This window comes from Bubalus bubalis, chromosome 14 (assembly GCF_019923935.1).
Source record: "Bubalus bubalis isolate 160015118507 breed Murrah chromosome 14, NDDB_SH_1, whole genome shotgun sequence".
Classification (NCBI taxonomy): domain Eukaryota; kingdom Metazoa; phylum Chordata; class Mammalia; order Artiodactyla; family Bovidae; genus Bubalus; species Bubalus bubalis.
The window spans coordinates 44,176,786-44,198,144 of NC_059170.1; the positions used below are offsets into that span (position 1 = coordinate 44,176,786).

Genomic DNA, 21,359 nt, shown 5'->3' on the forward strand with positions numbered 1-21,359 from the left:
GGTTGCCTGTGTGCTCAGTCATGTCCGACTCTTTCTGACCCCATGGACTGTAGCCCGCCAGGCTCCTCTGTCCATGGAATTTCCCAGTTAAGAATACTGGAGTGAATGGCCATTTCCTCCTCCAGGGGGTCTTCCTGACCCAGGGAGCGATCCCACGTCTCCAGCATTGGCAGATGGATTCTTTACCACTGTGCCACCTGGGAAGCCCTTTAGAGCAAGAGGACAGAGTAATTCAGGGTCTGTGTAACAAAATAATAAGATTTGAATCTGGCCTCTGTCTTTAACCTCGTACTTTCAGGAAATCATGCTTCATAAAACTACCAGCCTATGAGGGATTGTACACTAAAAAAAAGAAGACCAGGTCTCTTGGTTTAGTCCGGAGAATCTCTTCTCTGTCACAGGATTCGCTCTGCTCCTTGTGGATGCTTCGTGTTTTCCGTGATGAAGACTGGGAGAGGGCAAAAGGATTGCTATTTGTTTTCAGTCTCTGCTCAAAGACAAATTTAGAACTTATCAGAAAATGAATAAAAATTTTCTGTTTAATTTTACAATTTAGAGATAAATGTAGGACTTACAGCAACCTGGGTCACAGTCGGCAGTTGCCTCTAAGATGGGCTTGGTGGAGTGGCCCCCTCACCCCCAGCAAGTAAAGCAGGAGCTGGGGACAGTGTGTGATGCACTCTGGGCAGCACCAGGCTTCTCTCCAGTTGGTTTGAGCACCACATGCAGCTCTGATGAGCAGCTCCTTGGCTAAAGGTTTGGAGAATTTCAGCTTTGCACTTTTTTTTCTCTCCCATGGAGGACAAACATCAGCCCACTGAGGGATGTCCTTCTCATTTACGCAGAAGTGGGGTGGAGAAGCCCTGGGACGGCGGAGCCTGGTGGGCTGCCGTCTATGGGGTCGCACAGAGTCGGACACGACTGAAGGGACGCAGCAGCAGCAGCAGCAGCAGTGCACAAACAGAACAGGCTCACATGTGAGTCAGCCTAAGTCACAGCCAAGTTCCTGAACATGGGCCCTGTGCGTGTGGCTGTTTACACGTACATTTCCACTGAAAGCGAAATCTAGGCTCTGTTTGGTTCCTTCTCTTGTTCTGCTAGTAAGGGCGGCCCGGGGCTGTCATTTTAACGTTTCCCACCCCCCCCCCCCATCTCCCACACAGCGGCCCCCCAGGGCAGCGCTGACTCCCCGCGAAAGAGTGAACAAAACCCAAAGGGTGAACAAAACCCAGCTCGGACTCAGCCCCGACGTCCTAATGCAGCCAGATACCGGGTCTCAAATCGTGCAACGAAAGCATGAGGGAAGGGGCGTTTGCTTTGCAGCAAGGCGGCTATGCCCACAACGATGCTGGGAGGCCGACGCCAGCCCCACTGGTCCTGAGATGCAGGGGGCGCGTCACAAGGACCCCTCGGCGCCCTGCTCCGGGCTCTTCGCGGACGCACCACCCGAGGGCAGGGGCCGCGGGCAGCCCGGGCTCCGGGATGAAGGAGCCGCCACCGGCCCCCGTTCCGCGCGCAGCGCCGCCCCATCTGCCACGCCCCGCCGCGCTGGCACCGCGCCCCGCCTGCTGCCGCCGGCTACCCACCGCGTCCTTGGAGACCTCCTTTGATGGAGCGTTGATGCCAAGCTTTTCCAGGGGATAGACAATCTGTCGTCGGGGCCGCACGGGAACCAAGTAGTGGAGGGCGGATGTCAGCGAGTGGGCCTTGGGGCTCTGGACCTGGGAGACAGCAACCTCTATTTTAGAGGGGAGGGCGTGGGAGCCCGAGCGCACAGATGCCAGACTCGACAACCAGAGGGCGGGTGGGGGGAAGAGGGGGAGACCGGCAAATAAACAAACATACTCTTAGAGCAGAGGAATGAATTGTAGATAATGCCTGACACTAATGAAGATAATTATGGGAGTAATTGCATTACTATCTCTGTGGGAATGACAGATAAACAAGTGGTTTGGTTTATGGGATTTTTCAGCGCAAGTATTTTCCCCAGGAGGATATTCTTCTCCACAGTGATCATGAATCAGCTTGATTTGACCCCATTAATAAGCTGTGTTATCTGCATCCTGGTAACCTTTGTGTCTTTGGCACAAGCTGCTTTAAGAAGGCATGTAGATATGTCATCTGAGGGGCAACAGGGCAGGAATGCGAACACCCTCATGTTTGTGAAAGTCACTGCTACTTCAACTGGACCTTTCTGGATCAAATGAGTGCTTTAAAAATCAAAGGATGAAACTGGAGAGAGAGGTGAGGGCGAGGTAGGGGCTGGATTAGATAATTTTGATTTATATTTGTCCTAAATTGTGAGCTGGATTTACGCTTACTGAAATGGGCTACAGTAAATCATGCTTTAGGTGGATGCTTTAGATATTAATGTTACCCAACTTAAGAGCTTCTAAAAGGGATTTTTAAATCCTTCACCATTGAACTTCACCGCCTGATATTACACACTGAAAAGAAGAACCTGGGGTCTCCAGCCAAAGCTCTGTTTTTAAGCCTGGACAAGCTTTCCATGCATGTTCTGGCAGGAAGTTGTGGAGAAAACTGTCTTCGCTGTGTCAGTCAAGAGTTCACTTATACTGCTGTCAACTGGGGATTTATAGCAGAATTTGGAGAGTCTCATTTGCACTATTTGGAATTGCTTCATGCACTTGTTTAAATGGATGTGTATAAATCAACCAGAAGTGTAGACAGAGAGGAAATCTGTTTCCAAGTGTGTTTCTATGTTATACACACAATAGTGCATGCTGCTGCTGCTGCTAAGTCACTTCAGTCGTGTCCGACTCTGTGAGATCCCATAGACGGCAGCCCACCAGGCTCCCCCGTCCCTGGGATTCTCCAGGCAAGAACACTGCAGTGGGTTGCCATTTCCTTCTCCAGAGCATGAAAGTGAAAAGTGAAAGTGAAGTCGCTCAGTCGTGTCCGACTCTTAGCGACTCCATGGACTGTGGCCCACCAGGCTCCTCCATCCACGGGATTTTCAAGGCAAGAGTACTGGAGTGGGTACATGGTGCTAATTCTACACCATGAGGGGAATATGTGAACATCCATTGAGTTCAGTTCAAGGTACCGTTTTTTTTTAGCATGGACGCAAAAAGACTCTACCAACCTGGCACATGCAGGCACCACTATGAATAAAAACTGAGAATTTAATGTCACATCCTGAAGGTCACCAAGCTGACACTTGGCCAAATGGGAAGTGTAAAGCAATTGCTCAGGGCCATGCCTCTCAGGCAAAGCTGTTACACTTCCCATTTCGTGAGTTCAAATCTGGGGCATTCATGTTACTGTTGTGCTGTGTTTTCATCAGAAAAAAAAATCATCTTTCGAGTGTATTCTCCATTCGCTACCAATCTTTCCCATGTTTTTCCTTCTTTCTCCCCCATTTCTTCTGTTCTTCCAAAAGGCATTTGTCAAATAAGATATGTTGGTAAAATTACTGTTATGTGCATGTACCCATATACCTTAGATTGTTTTCAGTTGAATAATTCAGAGCATTAAAAAAAATCTGTTAGCTCACTGTGATAACTAAGAGGAAAAGTGACAGTGTCAGACCCCAGGCAGAGCCACAAACGGATTATGGGGCAATTTCAACCTAGTCTGGGGGTTCACCTCGCAACAGCCCTCAAGTCTGCCTTGACATTCTCAGTGGCAGAGGGACCATCTCGCAGGAAAGAATGGCTTGGGAGTCCAGCTCTGAGAAGCCCTTGCCTGTGAGCAAGCAGGACAGTGAGTGTGTGTGAGCACAGGTTGGACTCGTCTAGGCATTGGAGGTCAAGCTCTGAACAGGAAAAAAGCTCCAGCTTCACGGCACAAGACAGAATGTGAGCTAGTGAGAAGTGCAATGGTGGAGACTGAAGCAGGAAGAACAGAAGCAAGAGCTTCTGTGTGTACACATAACAAGTGCTGTTGCAGACACAGAGGTGCTTCACCACATAAAGGCTGCCTCAGTATCACTTATCTCCACTTTTTATCCATCACTTTTATGGGATGTTATAGTGCTAATTTGGAATGTCATCATAGCACACTAGAATTCAGGATTGAACTGATTTATCCTGAGTTCACTACTGGAATGTTCTTTGCCTGAAGAACATGGTGGGCCGTCTCGGCATTCACTAATGTATGTGACAGATAATTTGATTCTCACGTCCCTTAGGACACTTTTCCATAGCTTGCAGTCTTTGGTTGATATGGAAAAGCAAATAAATTGTTCTACTAATTGTGTGGGTTGTGATGGTTTCAGAAATTCAAAGTCTTCTGGGTTTTCCCTAGAGTGTGTGAAAAGGACCAAACTCAGTATGGCCATTTGAAATTCAGAGTCAAAATCCATATATAGTCAAATATATATATCACATATATGTATCATATATGTATATATGTGTATCATATATGTATTGTATATGTCTATGTGTATACACATGTGTGTGTATGATGCATATATCATATATATACACACACACACACATATAGTCAAAATCCATGGAATGAGGAAGAAATAAAATATTGGCCGCAACACGAATGACACCGTGGATGCTGGTCTGCAGGAGAGGTGGCCAAGGACACGCTCTTACCTTGCCCTCCTTGACTTGTGGGTAAACAGGGTAGTAGAGACAAGATTTGTATCCTAAACGGAGAATCTCCTTGAGGAAAAACTTGGTGTAGTGCCGGAAAATGGGATTCAGGACAAAGTGATACAGGTGTCCGTGCTCTTCGCGCTGGTGGTGATTGAAGTAGATGAAATCTTCAATGTTGTAGTGAGATCGGATATACTCTATATCCTACAAAAAAAAAGAGAGAGAGGTGAGAAAGGACACCTAAGAGGGTTTTAAACAAATGGTATGCATCTTCTGAGAAACATCATTTAAAAATAACTTTCAGGGCATGCCTTTCCCTTCTCTTCCTAAGGAGCCAGGGTAGAGACTGAACCACGCCTGGTGCAGACTAGGAAGAGATCTACCCCAGCATCTGCTCTAAATGGCATTCATCCTCGGGGAGAGAAGTTGAACACACACACCCAGAGATACCCACACGAGGATGTTTACCACAGTGAGGTTTCGAGTTGTGAAAACGGGGACTCAGTCCTGCGCTGGATGCTGCCCGGACGCCCTTCATCAGTGACTAACAGCTTACAACGGCCACCTCGGCAGAGAACTGCTCTGATGATGGTCATGCTTAGGTCAGTCTTCAAGAAGTTTCCCTGGAAGGACCTGGAGCCTGAGCTAATGATTCTCTCCTGCATTATCATGTTCCAGCATGTGGCCAGAGGAGTGGCTATTTAGCTGATCCCCTCTGGATGGACATCTGACTTGTTTCTAGGGCTTTGCTATGAGGAAACACACTGCCCTGTGCACCAGATCCAGGGCTTCTCTGAGTGAAATGCCCAATGAAAGGAAAGAGACTTTAGGTACAATAATGAGAGATGAGTTATTTTCTCCTATTACTTACTAATCTCATTTTCATGGTTAATTTTTGAAAAGCTAAAAGCTTGTTTCCCGAAAGTCACTTGCTTTGATGGCTTACTTCTGGAGGGTGGCTCAGAGCTTTGGAATTTGTTTCTCACAGCTGTGCTAACAACCCAGAGAGCCTTGTGTCCCAGCTTGTAGGCAGCCTCCCAGTGGCCAGAGCAATGTCATGGAGAAGCGGATAAACACACTGTCAAGGAGACCATGCCAGCCATTCTCATTGGTCATTTAATCTCTCATTCATGACATGGACAGACTTTTGAGGAAAACTGAGAAATGCAAAAGATCAGATAGAGAAACATACCACTCACTCCAAGGGAAACAGAGGTTATCTAGCAAATAGAAGATAATTAAAAAAAAAATTCTACAAAATGTCCTCAGAGATACCAAAAAGGATCTCACATAAAACATAACAAACAAGCTGCTACAAAAAATAAAGGAACAATAAGAGAACAAGGAAGGGACTTGGAAGTTAAATACATGAACTCTGAAATTAAAATTCCAGTAGAAGGTCTGAATAGACATGGATGAACAGTGCATTAGGAATCTGGAAGACAAAAATCAAGGAAATCTCCTAGAATGAAGAGTAAGAAGTACAATGGATTAAAAAGTACAGGAAGAAAGATATGAGACAGCAAAGGGTCAATTCCATTTAAAAAGGAATTTAAGACAAGGAGAACACAGAAAATGAAAAAGAAATAATTAATGAAATCATGGAAGAAAGAGGTTCACAAGCTCAAAAGAGGCATAAGATACTTTATAAGAATTTCAGGAATAAAAAGGAAAAGGGAATTCTCAAGAGAGAAAGCAAACAAACATACACTTATTTACATCAGATTGTGTTTTATCTGTGACATTGGCTACTGGAAGATGATTAGATTAAAAACAACACTCTGATGAGGAATCATTTGCATAGGAATTCTATACACAGATGAATTCAGGTGTATGGACAGATGAAAACTTGTATGTGTGTGGACTCAGAGACCCGACCCTCTTCCACCCTCTCTCCAAAAATTCTTAAAGATATATTGAATCAAAAGAATCTAAGAACAAGGATAGTTTGAATACATTGAAGAAATAAAGTCACATGAGCTTATCAATAAATGCCAAAACACATTTAATAAAATTCAATACACATGAACAATAAAAGCTTTTAGTGAACTAGAAATAGGAGAGAAATTCCTTGATATCTTCCAGAAGCTATGTTCCCAGCTGCGAGGTCTCAATATTACATTTATCAGTTCTGCCTAAATTGTTGTGTAAAATCTACATAGGCACAAATAAATTCATAGTAAGTGTTACAAGGTTTATCCAGAAAGGAAAACACTCAAGCAAAACCAAGAAATTTTAGGCAAAGAAAACAAATAAGAGAAGACTTCCGTACCAGATACCAAAACACATGATAATGCAATAGCTATCAACAAATAAATCTATGGAATGGAATAGAGAGTAAAAATAGACACAGACACATGGAAATTTAATAACGCAAAGGCAGCATTTTAAATCAGCAGGGAAAGAATGGACTGCTCAGTAATAAATACTTTGGAATAATTGGCTGTGCATTGGGACAAAATAAAATTAGATGTCCACTTAACAACAAACACACACGATGCATGTTATTAAGTGCAAGAAAGGATGTTGGAAGGGATAAATGCATAACTCTCAATAGAGTAATTCTTTGGGGAGAGAGCTGGGACTTTTTTTGGTGTTGGGAGGTTATTTGAATTTTTAGAATGTGAATGTTTTCATGTATTCTTTGTAACATTTTAAACATTTTGAACTGAAAAAAAAAAGTGTCTGCCAAGTAGGATGCAAGCAGATCTATAGCCTTCGGGAAAAGGAGACATTCGTATTAAATAAGAGTTTAAATTAATTAAACTTAGAAAGAGACATCGTGCGTTGATTCAGGAGAGGAAAAGGCGCAGTCAAGGGAAGTCATATCCACTTCCCAGCTTACCATTTCATTTCTGATCACTGCAATGCCGACTACCTGTTCTGCAACTTCAGCTACAAATACCTGAAGTGGTGTTCCATCCTGGAAAGAGAAGAAGATGCCTTAGGACCTTTCAAAATATTGCTATTAATGTTTCTGTAAGCTGTCCTCAAAGGGTTTCAACCGTGATCATAGAACAACAATGATGAAGCCACCATCCTGTCACCTTCTGGGCCAGGTAATAAGTTCAGTGCCCTCCTTGACTGCATTTAACCCTCACTCCAACCCTATGAGGTAAATATTACCATTATGTCTCTACTTTATTTATGAGAAAACAAAGCTTGAGAGTCCACCTTGACAAGATCTCCAACTACTGCGGAATGGATCTATTGATTCCAACCACGTGCTTTTGACTGGGAGTCTGTATTCCTGCCAAGATAATCTCATGGACAGAGGAGCTTGGCAGGCTACAGTCCCTGGGGTCGCAGAAAGTCAGACATGACTTAGCGACTGAACAACAACTGTTTTCTTTAGCACATCAGTGGTTCTCACTGTCAGCCCAGGAGCCCTGTGTCCTGAGGATGCCAAAGAGCTTTGGTACATGTCTGCTACTACTTTCTGTATTAGAAATTAAAATTGAGAAAATTTTGGATTCTTCTATGAATTTTTGTTGAATTTACTCATTAAAGCAAATTTTTTAATTTGACAAAAATATGTAGAGAAATATTTAGATGACACCACCTTTATGGCAGAAAGCGAAGAAGAACTAAAGAGCCTCTTGATGAAAGTGAAAGAGGAGAGTGAAAAATCTGGCTTAAAACTCAACTAAGATCATGGCATCTGGTCCCATCACTTCACGGCAAATAGATGGGGAAACAGTGGAAACAGTGAGAGACTTTATTTTTTTAGGCTCCAAAATCACTACAGATGGTAACTGCAGCCATGAAATTAAAAGACACTTGCTCCTTGGAAGAAAAGCTATGACTGACCTAGACATCATATTAAAAAGCAGAGACATTACTTCGCTGACAAAGGTCCATCTAGTAAAAGCTATGGTTTTTCCAGTAGTCATGTATGGATGTGAGAGTTGGACTATAAAGAAAGCTGAGCGCCAAAGAATTGATGCTTTTGAATGGTGGTGTTGGAGAAGACTCTTGAGAGTCCCTTGGACTACAAGGAGATCCAACCAGTCCATCCTAAAGCAAATCAGTCCTGAATATTCATTGGAAGGACTGATGCTGAAGCTGAAACTCCAATACTTTGGCCACCTGATGTGAAGAACTGACTAATTGGAAAACACCCTGATGCTGGGGAAGATTGAAGGCAGGAGGAGAAGGGGATGGCAGAGGATGAGGTGGTTGGATGGCATCACCAACTTGATGGACATGAGTTTGAGTAAGCTCTGGCATTGGTGATGGACAGGGAAGCCTGGTGTGCTGCAGTCCATGGGGTTGCAAAGAGTCGGACGTGACGGAGTGAGTGAACTGAACTGACGGATTTAGAGAAAAGAGTAGCATTGTTTCAGATTTTTGCAGATCTCGAATGTGTGGCTTAATGGAAGACAGCTAGATTCTCACATCTGCTTCTGTATTCAATCTGTTGTAATATATTAGTTTGGTTGAAATGAATGAAAAAAAAATCTGTCTTCATAAGGACAGTAGTTGGAAAAAGGAGATGTATTTAAATAATTTTTTCAGATAATTATGGATATTCTTCTTTGATGCTCCACCAAAAAGTAACGTGTCGTACATATTGTATTAAAGATTTGTTGCAATGTGGATCTGAAATCTATCAGTGAATGACCTACTACATTGAAATTCACTGGTCTCTTCTTCACTTTGAATCTTTTACCTCTGCATGATTTTGTAATACCATGGCCTGTCTATCTGGAAAATATTGGTTCACCAAGCTTATGCAGATTTTCCAAATGTTGACCTATTTTTAATCGCAAAATATCAAAACACTGCATTTGGTAATATCACCACCAGCTTCATCAGAAAACCTGTTTTTAAGTTTTTGGGGAGCTGTCAAGCTTATGATGGCAGATACTGATTTTCTAAAAGTCTAAGTTTTTCTTTAAAGCTTGGTCTTCATCATAGAGGATACATGCTGTCAGTTATCTTCGTGGAGTGACCCTCTCACCTCGTTCACTTTGAAGAAAAAGTCTGCGGGCTCCCCAGGCCTAAATAACCATATTTTGTCTGCCAGCTGCTCTGTGACAGCAGCGCTGCCATTCAAACAACCGCAGAAGCGTTTTCCTTCAAACCACCCCCACATTTCAGTCTGTAGCCCAAGAGCGGTATGGCCGTATCTCGTTTTGCTACACAGAATATGGAAAATACATACACTCAAGGACTGAGGCTTAGTAAGTGAATAATGTTTACAGCTTCAAGGGAAACTGGCTCGCCTCCTTTTTTTTTTTTTTTTTTTTGAATTTTAATTAAAATGTCTATGGAGATAGCTGCAGATGCACCAGCAGTTGTAAAAAACAATACAGAGAGATTCCTTGTACATCTCGCCCAGTATCCTATAATGGCCACCTTCTGCAGAACACTAGTATGATATGACAAGCAGGGAAAGCACACTGATGTGATTGTGTGTGTGTGTGTGTGTGTATTCAGGTCTGTGCAGTTTTAGCCCCTGTGTGGGCTCATGTGCCCACCATTGCATTCAAGATACTAGACAGTCCACCACAAGGATCTCTTGGCTTGCCTATTGTACCACACCTGTCTTCCCTCTGCTCTGCTTCCATCCTTAACCCTGGGAACAAGTGATCTGTTCTCCAGCTCTAAAGTGTTATCATTTACGAAATGTCATACAAGCAAAATCATACAGTATATAACCTCTAGGGATTGGCTTATTTTTCCATTTAGCATAATTCTCTGAATATCGTCCAGTGGTAAAGAATCCGCCTGCCAATGCAGGAGACGCAAGAGACGTGGGTTACATCCCTGGGTCAGGAGGATTCCCTGGAATAGGAAATGGCACCCTACTCCAATATTCTTGCCTGGAAAACTCCATGGGCAGAGGAGCCTGGTGGGTGACAGTCCATGGGGCCGCAAAGAGTTGCATATGACTGCTAGTGGAGGTAATAGAATTCCAGTTGAGCTATTCCAAATCCTGAAAGATGATGCTGTGAAAGTGCTGCACTCAATATGCCAGCAAATTTGGAAAACTCAGCAGTGGCCACAGGACTGGAAAAGGTCAGTTTTCATTCCAATCCCAAAGAAAGGCAATGCCAAAGAATGCTCAAACTACCACACAATTGCACTCATCTCACACGCTAGTAAAGTAATGCTCAAAATTCTCTAAGCCAGGCTTCAGCAATATGTGAACCGTGAAATTCCTGATGTTCAAGCTGGTTTTAGAAAAGGCAGAGGAACCAGAGATCAAATTGCTAACATCTGCTGGATCATGGAAAAAGCAAGAGAGTTCCATAAAAACATCTATTTCTGCTTTATTGACTATGCCAAAGCCTTTGATTGTGTGGATCACAGTAAACTGTGGAAAATTCTGAAAGAGATGGGAATACCAGACCACATGATCTGCCTCTTGAGAAATTTGTATGCAGGTCAGGAAGCAACAGTTAGAACTGGACATGGAACAACAGACTGGTTCCAAATAGGAAAAGGAGTACATCAAGGCTGTATATTGTCACCCTGCTTATTTAACTTCTATGCAGAGTACATCATGAGAAATGCTGGGCTGGATGAAGCACAAGCTGGACTCGAGACTGCCGGGAGAAATATCAATCACCTCAGATATGCAGATGACTCCACTGTTATGGCAGAAAGTGAAGAGGAACTAAAAAGCCTCTTGATGAAGGTGAAAGTGGAGAGTGAAAAAGTTGGCTTAAAGCTCAACATTCAGAAAACGAAGATCATGGCATCTGGTCCCATCACTTCATGGCAAATAGATGGGGAAACAATGGAAACAGTGTCAGACTTTATTTTTCTGGGCTCCAAAATCACTGTAGATGGTGACTGCAGCCATGAAATTAAAAGACGATTACTCCTTGGAAGGAGAGTTATGACCAACCTAGATAGCATATTCAAAAGCAGAGACGTTACTTTGCCAACAAAGGTTCGTCTAGTCAAGGCTATGGTTTTTCCTGTGGTCATGTATGGATGTGAGAGTTGGACTGTGAAGAAGGCTGAGCGCAGAAGGATTGATGCTTTTGAACTGTGGTGTTGGAGAAGACTCTTGAGAGTCCCTTGGACTGCAAGGAGATCCAACCAGTCCGTTCTAAAGGGGATCAGCCCTGGGATTTCTTTGGAAGGAATGATGCTAAAGCTGAAAGTCCAGTATTTTGGCCACCTCATGTGAAGAGTTGACTCATTGGAAAAGACTCTGATGCTGGGAGGGATTGGGGGCAGGAGGAGAAGGGGACGACAGAGGATGAGATGGCTGGATGGCATCACTGACTCGATGGACGTGAGTCTGAGTGAACTCCGGGAGTTGGTGATGGACAGGGAGGCCTGGCGTGCTGCGATTCATGGGGTCGCAAAGAGTCGGACACGACTGAGCGACTGATCTGATCTGAGCAACCGATAACACACACACACACACACACACACACACACAGGACATTCACCCAAGTTGATGCATGATATCAACAGTGCATCCCTCAACAGTACAGGGGTCCTTAAAAAACTAAAAATAGAACAACCATATGATCCAGCAATTCCACTTCTGAGCATATACCTGGAAAAGATGAAAACCCTAATTTGAAGAGAGACATGCACCCCAGTGTTCATTGCAACATTACTGACAATAGCCATGACATGGAAGCAACATAAATATCCATCAACAGAGGAATGGAGAAATAAGATGTGACACTTATATACAATGGAATGTTACTCATCTGTAAAGAATGAAATTTGCCATTTGCAGCAACATGGATGGACCCAGAGATGATCTTATTAACTGAAGTAAATCAGACAGAAAAAAAAAATAAATCTCATATAATATCACTTATTTGTGGAACCTAACAAAAAATGATACAAATGAGCTTATTTACGAAACAGAAACAGACTCACAGACATGGAAAACAATCACAGTTACCAAAGGAGAAAGGGGTGATGGGAGAGATAAATTGGGAGTTTGAAATTAACTGATATACTGACTGGCTGGCTCAGTCACTCAGTCATGTCCAATTCTTTGCAATCCTAAGGAATGTAGCCCACCAGGCTCCACTGTCCGTGGGATTTTTTTCAGGCAGGCATACTGGAGTGGGTTGCCATTTCCTCCTCCAGGGGATCTTTGTGACCTAGTGAATGAACCCACATCTCCTTCAGCTCCTGCATTGCAGGAGAATTCTTTACCACTGAGCCACTGGGGAAGCCCAACTGATATACATTACTATACATAAAACACATAAACAACAAGGACTTACTGTATAGATATACATATATTTATCTGAATCACTCTGTGGTACACCTGAAACTAATACAACATTATAACTCAATTATACTTAAAGAAACAAAAAAACAGTACATCGTTTGCTACTGTTGAGCACTATTCAATGGCATGGAGGTAACACAGCTTATCCACCTGTTGAAGGACATCTGGTCTGACTCCAGCTGCTATGAACACTTGTATTCAAATCTTCCTTTTTCTGGGATAAATGGTCAGGAGTGCAATCACGAGGTCACATGACTATTGTATTTGTTTTTTTAAGGGCTAGCTAAAATGTTCTCCAGAGTGGGGATAGTATTTCACATCCCACCAGCAACAGAGGAGTGACCCAGTTTCCCAGCATCCTTGCCAGCACCGAGGGGCGTCCCTCTTTTTAGTTTTGGCCATTCTGCTGGTGAGCAGTGACCTCCCATCACGGGCTTTCTGTTCCTGTCGCTCCTGTGAGAGCAGAGCTGCAAATTCGGTGACCACTGGCAAGTTTGCCGTCCCACCCCCGATCCACACCGACGTCCCTGAGGTTTTTCTCACCATTGCTTTTGCATCATCAGTGCGAATATCAATTCAGCAGAAAAGGAAAATAATTTCTTACTCTTAGGAGGATAGTTTTAACCTCACAGACTCCCTGAATGTCTTGGGGACCCCTAGAGTTCCTTAGAACCTGCTTTAAGAACTGGGCCACTACATCATACTGTGTCAGACAGCCACGAGGGGAGGAACAAAAAAAATATATAAACCAAGACCAAAAGAGACCAAGACAAACCAAAACAGAAAAACATGTGCTGAAGGGAAGTTTTCTTTTAATTCAATGCCTTTATATTTATTAAAACTCTCGCCATGTTTGTGTTTGTTGCCTCCCTCTTGATGAGTTTTAGATTGACTGAAAGGGTTGTTCAAAAGAGCCCATAACTGGGAACTCGCCAGATGACCTGAGAGGTGGAATGAATAAACTGGGGTATGTTCAAGCAATGAAGTACTTTGTATACCACACTGTGGCTGAACCTCACAGTCGTGGCTGAGCAAAAGATGCTTGGTGTCAGAAGACATAGTGTCTGATCCCTTTAAATAAAGCTCAAAAGCCAGGTATTTATGATCTTAGAAGTGAAGGTAGTACTAACCCGGCGGGAGGGAGGAGTCACTAAATGAGAACTTGAAAGGGACTTCCAGTGGGCTGGGATTAGTCTGTTTCCTGCTTATTCCATGGCGTGTTCAAATTGTGAAATCCATCAAACTTTTTTTATTGGTTATGCTTCAGTGAAATTTTTTTAAATAAAATTCATCAAAACAGTAATGAAGCATTTTCCTAACCACACGCATTCTTCCACATCTGGAGGAAGGTAACTGGCGTGGTCCTTAAGAAGGAACAGTCTTATGGACTCTGTGGAGAGGGAGAGGGTGGGAAGATTTGGGAGAATGGCATTGAAACATGTATAATATCATGTATGAAACGAGTTGCCAGTCCAGGTTCGATGCACGATACTGGATGCTTCGGGCTGGTGCACTGGGACGACCCAGAGGGATGGTATGGGGAGGGAGGAGGGAGGAGGGTTCAGGATGGTGAACACATGTATACCTGTGGCGGATTCATTTCGATATTTGGCAAAACAAATAGAATTTTGTAAAGTTTAAAAATAAAATAAAATTAAAAAAAAAAAAGAAGGCAGCAATGACGTAAGGACCACTGCTAGCTTGTCCTTTGTTATGCCAAATGTATAATATACTTACTGTATTAGAAACAGAGCCCCAGATTTGTCACACAGGATCTTCCCAGCCAATCTGATCTTTGAGGATGCAGCCAGGTCACCAAAAGGGTATGGACCAACCCATCATCCAGAAGGTGAAATGTGTGCTGCTGGGGTGGGCACCAGGGACCCAATGATACTCTAACCTGACTCAGATGTGCCTGTTCCAAGCACTGGGGTCTCATTTTCTTACACGTTGCCTAGATTAAGTTCAAATTTTCTATGCCCAAGATAAGGATTTAGGGCATATCTGATCAGCCCCCATGGGGCCACTAGTGAGAAAAACAGCCCCAAATTTCTTTAAATCTCAGTTTCCTTGTTTTTTTTCTCCCTCCCCACTGCCAACCCCATCTCTGTTGCTCCCAACCACCCAATTCTCCAACAAGGCCCAAGAAAACTTTGGGATGGAACCTACATGGCTCATAATGGTACCAAAGCATGGAGAAAGGAAGCCAGTCTGGAAGTGGCAGGTACTTACAGGGTCCCTTCGAGCCTCGTTGTACTGCTTCAAATCCTCCAATATGCTTTTACACGGCATGAGGGTGCTGACGAGCTTTTCAACACCAGGAGTGTCCAAGAGGGTAGCTAATCTTATTTTAATGGTCCTGGGTAATAAGAGACACATTTTCTTTTTCAGCTTAAAGTACTAAAATACATATTCTCCCTGTCCCCCAAATGGAGACAAGATTGTAACAGATCACACTTATGTAAAATAATATCCAGTAAAATATTTTTATATAACATTGTGGTTTAATTAAAAAATAACTCTTCATTCTAGAAAACATGGAAAACATTCATTTAAAAAGTGCGAACAATAAGGTTAAAAGAAAAAGAAAACAGCAACACTGATTGTAACCATTAACCAAACAATACAAAGTCAAATTTTAAATTTATTTCACTTAAAATGTTCAGCACTATGCTTTATGTCACATTTGCTTCATACATAAAGCCAAACTCTGTCAAACTTATAAAGTATGTTAAGAAGTTAAGAACTTACAGTGAACCCAGGCTGGCTTCATGAGTCTTGAATTTCTTAATAATTCTATCTCTGATTTCGTGATTTTACGTGAAGTCTAGTAGGATAATGGAGCACGTCCAGGGCTTGATGCCTTGGCTCACACGTGGTACCCACCTCACCCAGCTCGCACGATGGTTTCTCCCCCATCTGTGCCCTGCCTTTGGCACCTCCCCAATCTCTGCCCTGTGATGGCTTCTATCCTCTGCCAGGGTGACAACTGGGTGCATCAGTGGGGGAGCCCCAGTTTGAGCAATCCTGCCCCACCCTCGCTGAGGTCCTGGACATGGGCCTGGGGAGGATCGGCATCAAAGTGTGCCCCTGGAGTCTCTAATCAGAGCAAGGTGGTGGCTGTCTGCACCCAGGGCAGGCAGTGCCACAGTGTGTTAGGCTGGCAACTCAGTGTAGAGTGCCAGCCCACCCCATACCTAGGTATGCAGGGCATCTGAGTGCCTGTTTGCCATGGGATGGAGCTGTGGACCCTTGTGAAGGGGAGGTGATGTCTCCACCTTAGCCTGGAGGCTGGGCCCTGCATACGATGTAGGGTTCATACAAGGCACACTCTCCAGTCATTATAGGGTTATTAGTGTTATTATCAAATAGGACAAGGCTACTCCTCCTACTATTAATAAAGTAAAATACTCTAACCTACTTTCCTTCCAACTGTACTGAATATTTGTGCTTATGTTTTAATGTCCGCTTCCGTTCTATATGCAAAGCAGCACATTTGTAAAGAACAATCTACATATATAGTTAACTGATATAAAAATGATCAATTACTTTGTCTCTAAGTCACGTCCAACTCTTTGTGACCCCAGGGACTGTAGCCCACCAGCCTCTTCTGTCCATGGAGTTTTCCAGGCAAGAACACTAGAGTGGGTTGCCACTTCTTTCTCCAGGGGATCTTCCTGACCCAAGGATCAAACCCACGTCCCCTGCATCTCCTGCACTGGCAGGCAGATTCTTTACCACTGAGCCACCAGGGAAGCCCCAATCAACTGCTATCACCTGAATAATAGAATAATAATAAAATTGGAAAAAGAGTACATCAAGGCTGTATATTGTCACCCTGCTTATTCAACTTATACGCAGAGCACATCATGAGAAATGCTGGGCTGGATGAAGCACAAGCTGGAATCAAGATTGCTGGGAGAAATATCAATAACCTCAGATATGCAGATGACACCCTTATAGCAGAAAGTGAAGAAGAACTCAAGAGCCTCTTGATGAAAGTGAAAGAGGAGAGTGAAAAAGTTGGCTTAAAACTCAACATTCAGAAAACGAAGATCATGGCATCTGGTCCCATCACTTCATGGCAAATAGATGGGAAAACAATGGAAACAGTGGCAAACTTTATTTTCTTGGGCTCCAAAATCACTGAGGATGGTGATGGCAGCCATAAAATTAAAAGACACTTGCTCCTTGGAAGAAAGGTTATGACCGAGCTAGACGGCATATTCAAAAGCAGAGCCATCACTTTGCCACCAAAGTCTATCTAGGCAAAGCTGTGGTTTTTCCAGTGGTCATGTATGGATGTGAGAGTTGGACTATAAAGAAAGCTGAGTGCCAAAGAACTGATGCTTTTGAACTGTGGTGCTGGAGAAGACTCTTGAGAGTCCCTTGGAGGACAAGGAGATGCAACCAGTCCATCCTAAAGGAAATCAGTCCTGAATATGCATTGGAAGGACTGATACTGAAGCTGAAACTCCAATACTTTGGCCACCTGATGTGAAGAACTGACTCATTAGAAAAGACCCTGATGCTGGGAAAGATTGAAGGTGGGGGGAGAAGGGGATGACAGAGGATGAGATGGTTGGATGGCATCACTGATTCGATGGACATGAGTTTGAGTAAGCTCCAGGAGTTGGTGATGGACAGAGAAGCCTGGTGTGCTACAGCCCATGAGGTTGCAAAGAGTCAGACACGACTGAGCAACTGAACTGAACTGAATAATAGAAACAGCATGAGCAATTTTTAAGTGAAAGATAAGAACGTGGTTCTGACATGGCCACCTTGTGCCAAAATCTAGTTCAGATGTTCCTACTTGTATCTCTCCACAAGTTTGGAATGAGGAGTTTCGGATCATCATTCTTTCATTATCAGCTCTGTGCTGGGTCCCTTCCTCTGCCCCACAACTAGGCACAGAGCCGGGAAGGAGACCACGCCCACCAACTCTTCTGCCGGTTACCGTGCACAACCTTCCCAGAAGTGAACACATGCTCACGCCAAGACAGTTTAGGCGTTTTCTCCTCAAGGGCTCATACGTGGTTCTAGAGCTGCTTTGAATCAGAGAGGAGCTTAGCCATGGTTGTCCACCCATCCATGGAGCTTCCTCCAGCCATAGAAGAAGCAACTTCTCCCAGGGGGGTCCTACATGGGGCCCCCTGGTTTCCTAACCCTTCCCTGTGGCCCTTCACCTCCCCAGGTCACTCCACTCTCACATGTCCCTCCTCTGCTGAACTTGGATGTTCAGGAAATGTCACCTCTCCACGAAGAAGTGATGTCATCCTCACCTACTGGTCCCTTCTTGGATCTGGAAAGTTTTGTTTCACAAGAAATTTTTTTCTCCTGCTTTTGGCGGATTCTGGCCTCAAAGGTCAGATTTTATAGCATTTAATCAGACTGTATACATAACAAAATAGAAAATCATACATAAAAGTAGAAGGAAAAGGAATTAACAGTTAATTTTTCAACTTCAAGTTGAATGAATGAATGGCTATAGACACCTAGCAGTCAACGTGTATGTCGTCACTCAGTCTTGCAGAATATAGGGTGGTTTTTTGATGTCAGTGAATTAAAACTAAATGATGGAAAGAAGAAAAAGTAATTTGAATCTTTCTGCATTTCAAAGGAGTGATCTATGTAATAGAAACATAAAATAATTCGACAGCTATCAGCATTTCAGTCTAAACCGAAACAAAATGATAACCACAAAATAAAGTTTCTCTTGGCTTCTGTTCAAGGAAGTTGGTTAAAACCACCAGAGAGACTGATGGCCCTAAACCACTCTCAGTGACAACATGGGCCTGAAACAGGTAGAATGGTGACATGCTAGAAAAAGATGACTACCAGGCATGAGTCACCCATGGAAAAGCATATAAAGCAAAAACACTAAGGGAAGGAATCATTTAAAAGCCAACTCCTAAGGGCATTTTTATTTGCTGAGCAAAATTGACAATAAGTAGTATGATTCAATTTAGAGGTCAATGTTTATTCATAGAAAATCATTTCTGGCACCAAATACATATATATATAACAGTTGGATGAGTAAGTTTGAAACCTAGTCTCCCAAATTAAAAAAAAAATGGCAAATTTCAGAAAAACATGCTTTGGAAGAGCAGGAAGATAGAATGACCAGTTGGTTCATCCAAACGTGTCCTCTGGTCATGAATAAAGAAGAAAAGCCCATGCAATGGTGGCTCAGATGGCAAAAAAAATCTGCCTGCAATGTGGGAGACCTCGGTTCTATCCCTGGGTCTGGAAGATGCCCTGGAGAAGGGAATGGCTACCCACTCCAGTATTCTGGCCTGGAGAATTCCATGGACAGAGGAGCCTGGCGGGCTAAAGTCCACGGGGTTGCAAAGAGTCAGACATGACTGAGTGACTTTCACACACACAACAGTGAAGGACAGGCAGGCGGAGGAAAGGAAAAGGGGTTCTCATACCACACACCCCCCCTCAGTTTATATAAGCAGGCACCCCTGAGATCACTCGGTGAAGGAGAGTGTTAAAAAGCGTTCAGTTTATGCACATTCCAAATGAAAGCTAACATAAATGCTGGGAAATGTCCTCTCAAAGACCAGTAGCCACAAATGAAACGAGTGGGGCCCCCTCGTGGAATCTGTTGACAGAGAGGTGACACCGCTAACAACCGAGCAATTTGTCCCTGTGCTCAGCAGCATGGCCAGAGGGCAGGTGACAGACATAAATATAATTTCCCAAGAGAGGAGGAAGGCGATCCGGTGGGAGCCGAGGACAGGAGGTCATGAAATTTAGAGTAACCAAACTTAAGGGCAAGAACAATCCATCCCAGATGTCAAGAAAAGTGAAGCAAAAAATGGAAGAACACGGATGTATTTAAAGCCACAGCTCAAAAAGCGGGGCAGCGGAGGGCTGTGCCCACATGGCTGCTCCACTGCCTCCTGCCCTCTGCCCCCACGTGTCTCATGCCCCTCACATTCGCCCTCATCACTACCCGGTCTGTATCTTCTTACTCCCCTTCCTTTGTATCTTCCTCCTCTACCTAGAATGCAGGTAGAATTTAAAGAATTAAAGATCTAGGTTTGCTCTAGAGAACAATGACCCACTGCCATGGCCACAAGAGAGACATCCCCTGTTGGTGATACACACATGGGTTTTGAGGGACATCCCCCTGCTACACGCAAGCACAGATTCCAAGCAGCAAGGAGTCAGGAACAAGAGTAAAAGTGCAAAGGAGCCACAAGCCTGGAAACACTGAGAACTGGGTGAGCAGTGGCAGGTGGGTTGTCAATGAAACTCAGAATAACAAAGGAAAGTTCCCAAAGAGGGCTCAGAGGGGAACAGTGACAAAGATCATGATTTTCTAAGGACACGGAAACTATTTCCGCTTGAGAGTTTAACGTTTCAGAAAAGAACCCAGGTGCACACAATCTGCACCTTTATATGTAAGTGATTAGAACAAAGCAAACATGAAGCTGACATCGCAAATGGTCACAAAGAAAAACGGGGACCCTGCTGCCACCAGGATTCATTTCCAGATGCATGTTGAAAGGCTCATTGTTTTGAAAACTTAAACTTAATTTTTAATAAAAGAAATGTGTGTTCATAGTAAGAAAAGGAAGTGTACAAGAAAGGAACATGACTATGAATTAAATAATCAAGCAACTAAGAGCAAGGTCAAGACCACAGGCAGACCCGGGGCCCAGTCCTAACCGTATGTCATCTGGCTGCTGTCATCAGTGTGTTTATTCATGAGTAGCATTGGAAGTCATGAGACAATGTCACCAATATGCTCTATGCAAGAATGCAGAGAGTGTAAAGAGCACTCTAATAAAAGTTTTACTTGAGTCATAATAAAATTTAAACTCTCAATGATACAAAATTAACTTCATTTTCTATTATGGACATAATGCATGCCTATAATTAAAAAAAAATCACACAGAAATAAACAACCCACTCTTAAAAAGGGCAGAAGATATGAACAGACATCTCACCAAAGTAGATACACAGATTGCAGACAGCAAATGAAAAGATGCTCAACATCATAAATCAGTATGGAAATGCAAACTAAAGCAAGATACCACAATACAACTATTAGAATGGCAAAAATTCAGAACACTGACAAATGCCGGTGAGGATGTGAAGAAGCATTCATTGCCGGTAGGAATGCAAAATGGTGGAAGACTTTGGAAGACAAGGGGGTAGTTTCTTACAAAATTCAATATTCTTACCATACAATCTACAGTTGTGCTCCCTGGTTTATACCCAAATGAGTCAAAAACTTACGTCCACACAAAAACCTGCCCACGAATGTTTGTATTTGCCTTTGTAGTCTGCCTTATTCATAATTGCCAAAACTTGGAAGCAACCAAGCAGTCTTTCAGTAGGTGAGAGGATAAATAAACTGTGGTCCATCCAGACAAAGGAATACCATTCAGGGTTAAAACGAATTCAGCTATCAAGCCTTGAAAGTACTAATTACTAAATGAAAGAGGCCAATCTGTAAAGGCCAGACACTGTATGATTCCAGCTATGACATTCTGTGTGTGTGTTAGTTGCTCAGTCGTGTCCAACTCTTTGTGACCCCACAAACT

General features: G+C 43.4%; 1 protein-coding gene across 2 annotated transcripts in view; it reads right to left on the minus strand.

Moving 5' to 3' along the window:
* CFAP61 (cilia and flagella associated protein 61) overlaps nucleotides 1-21,359 on the minus strand; it is a 250,399-nt gene that overhangs the window by 139,176 nt on the left and 89,864 nt on the right. For both annotated transcript variants that reach the window (XM_025264163.3, XM_044927988.2), the window contains exons 14-17: nucleotides 15,028-15,154; nucleotides 7,417-7,494; nucleotides 4,569-4,775; nucleotides 1,587-1,721 (exon numbers count right to left, since the gene is read on the minus strand). In XM_025264163.3, coding sequence (XP_025119948.2) covers nucleotides 1,587-1,721; nucleotides 4,569-4,775; nucleotides 7,417-7,494; nucleotides 15,028-15,154 — 547 coding nt within the window. The remainder of the gene's footprint in view (nucleotides 1-1,586; nucleotides 1,722-4,568; nucleotides 4,776-7,416; nucleotides 7,495-15,027; nucleotides 15,155-21,359) is intronic.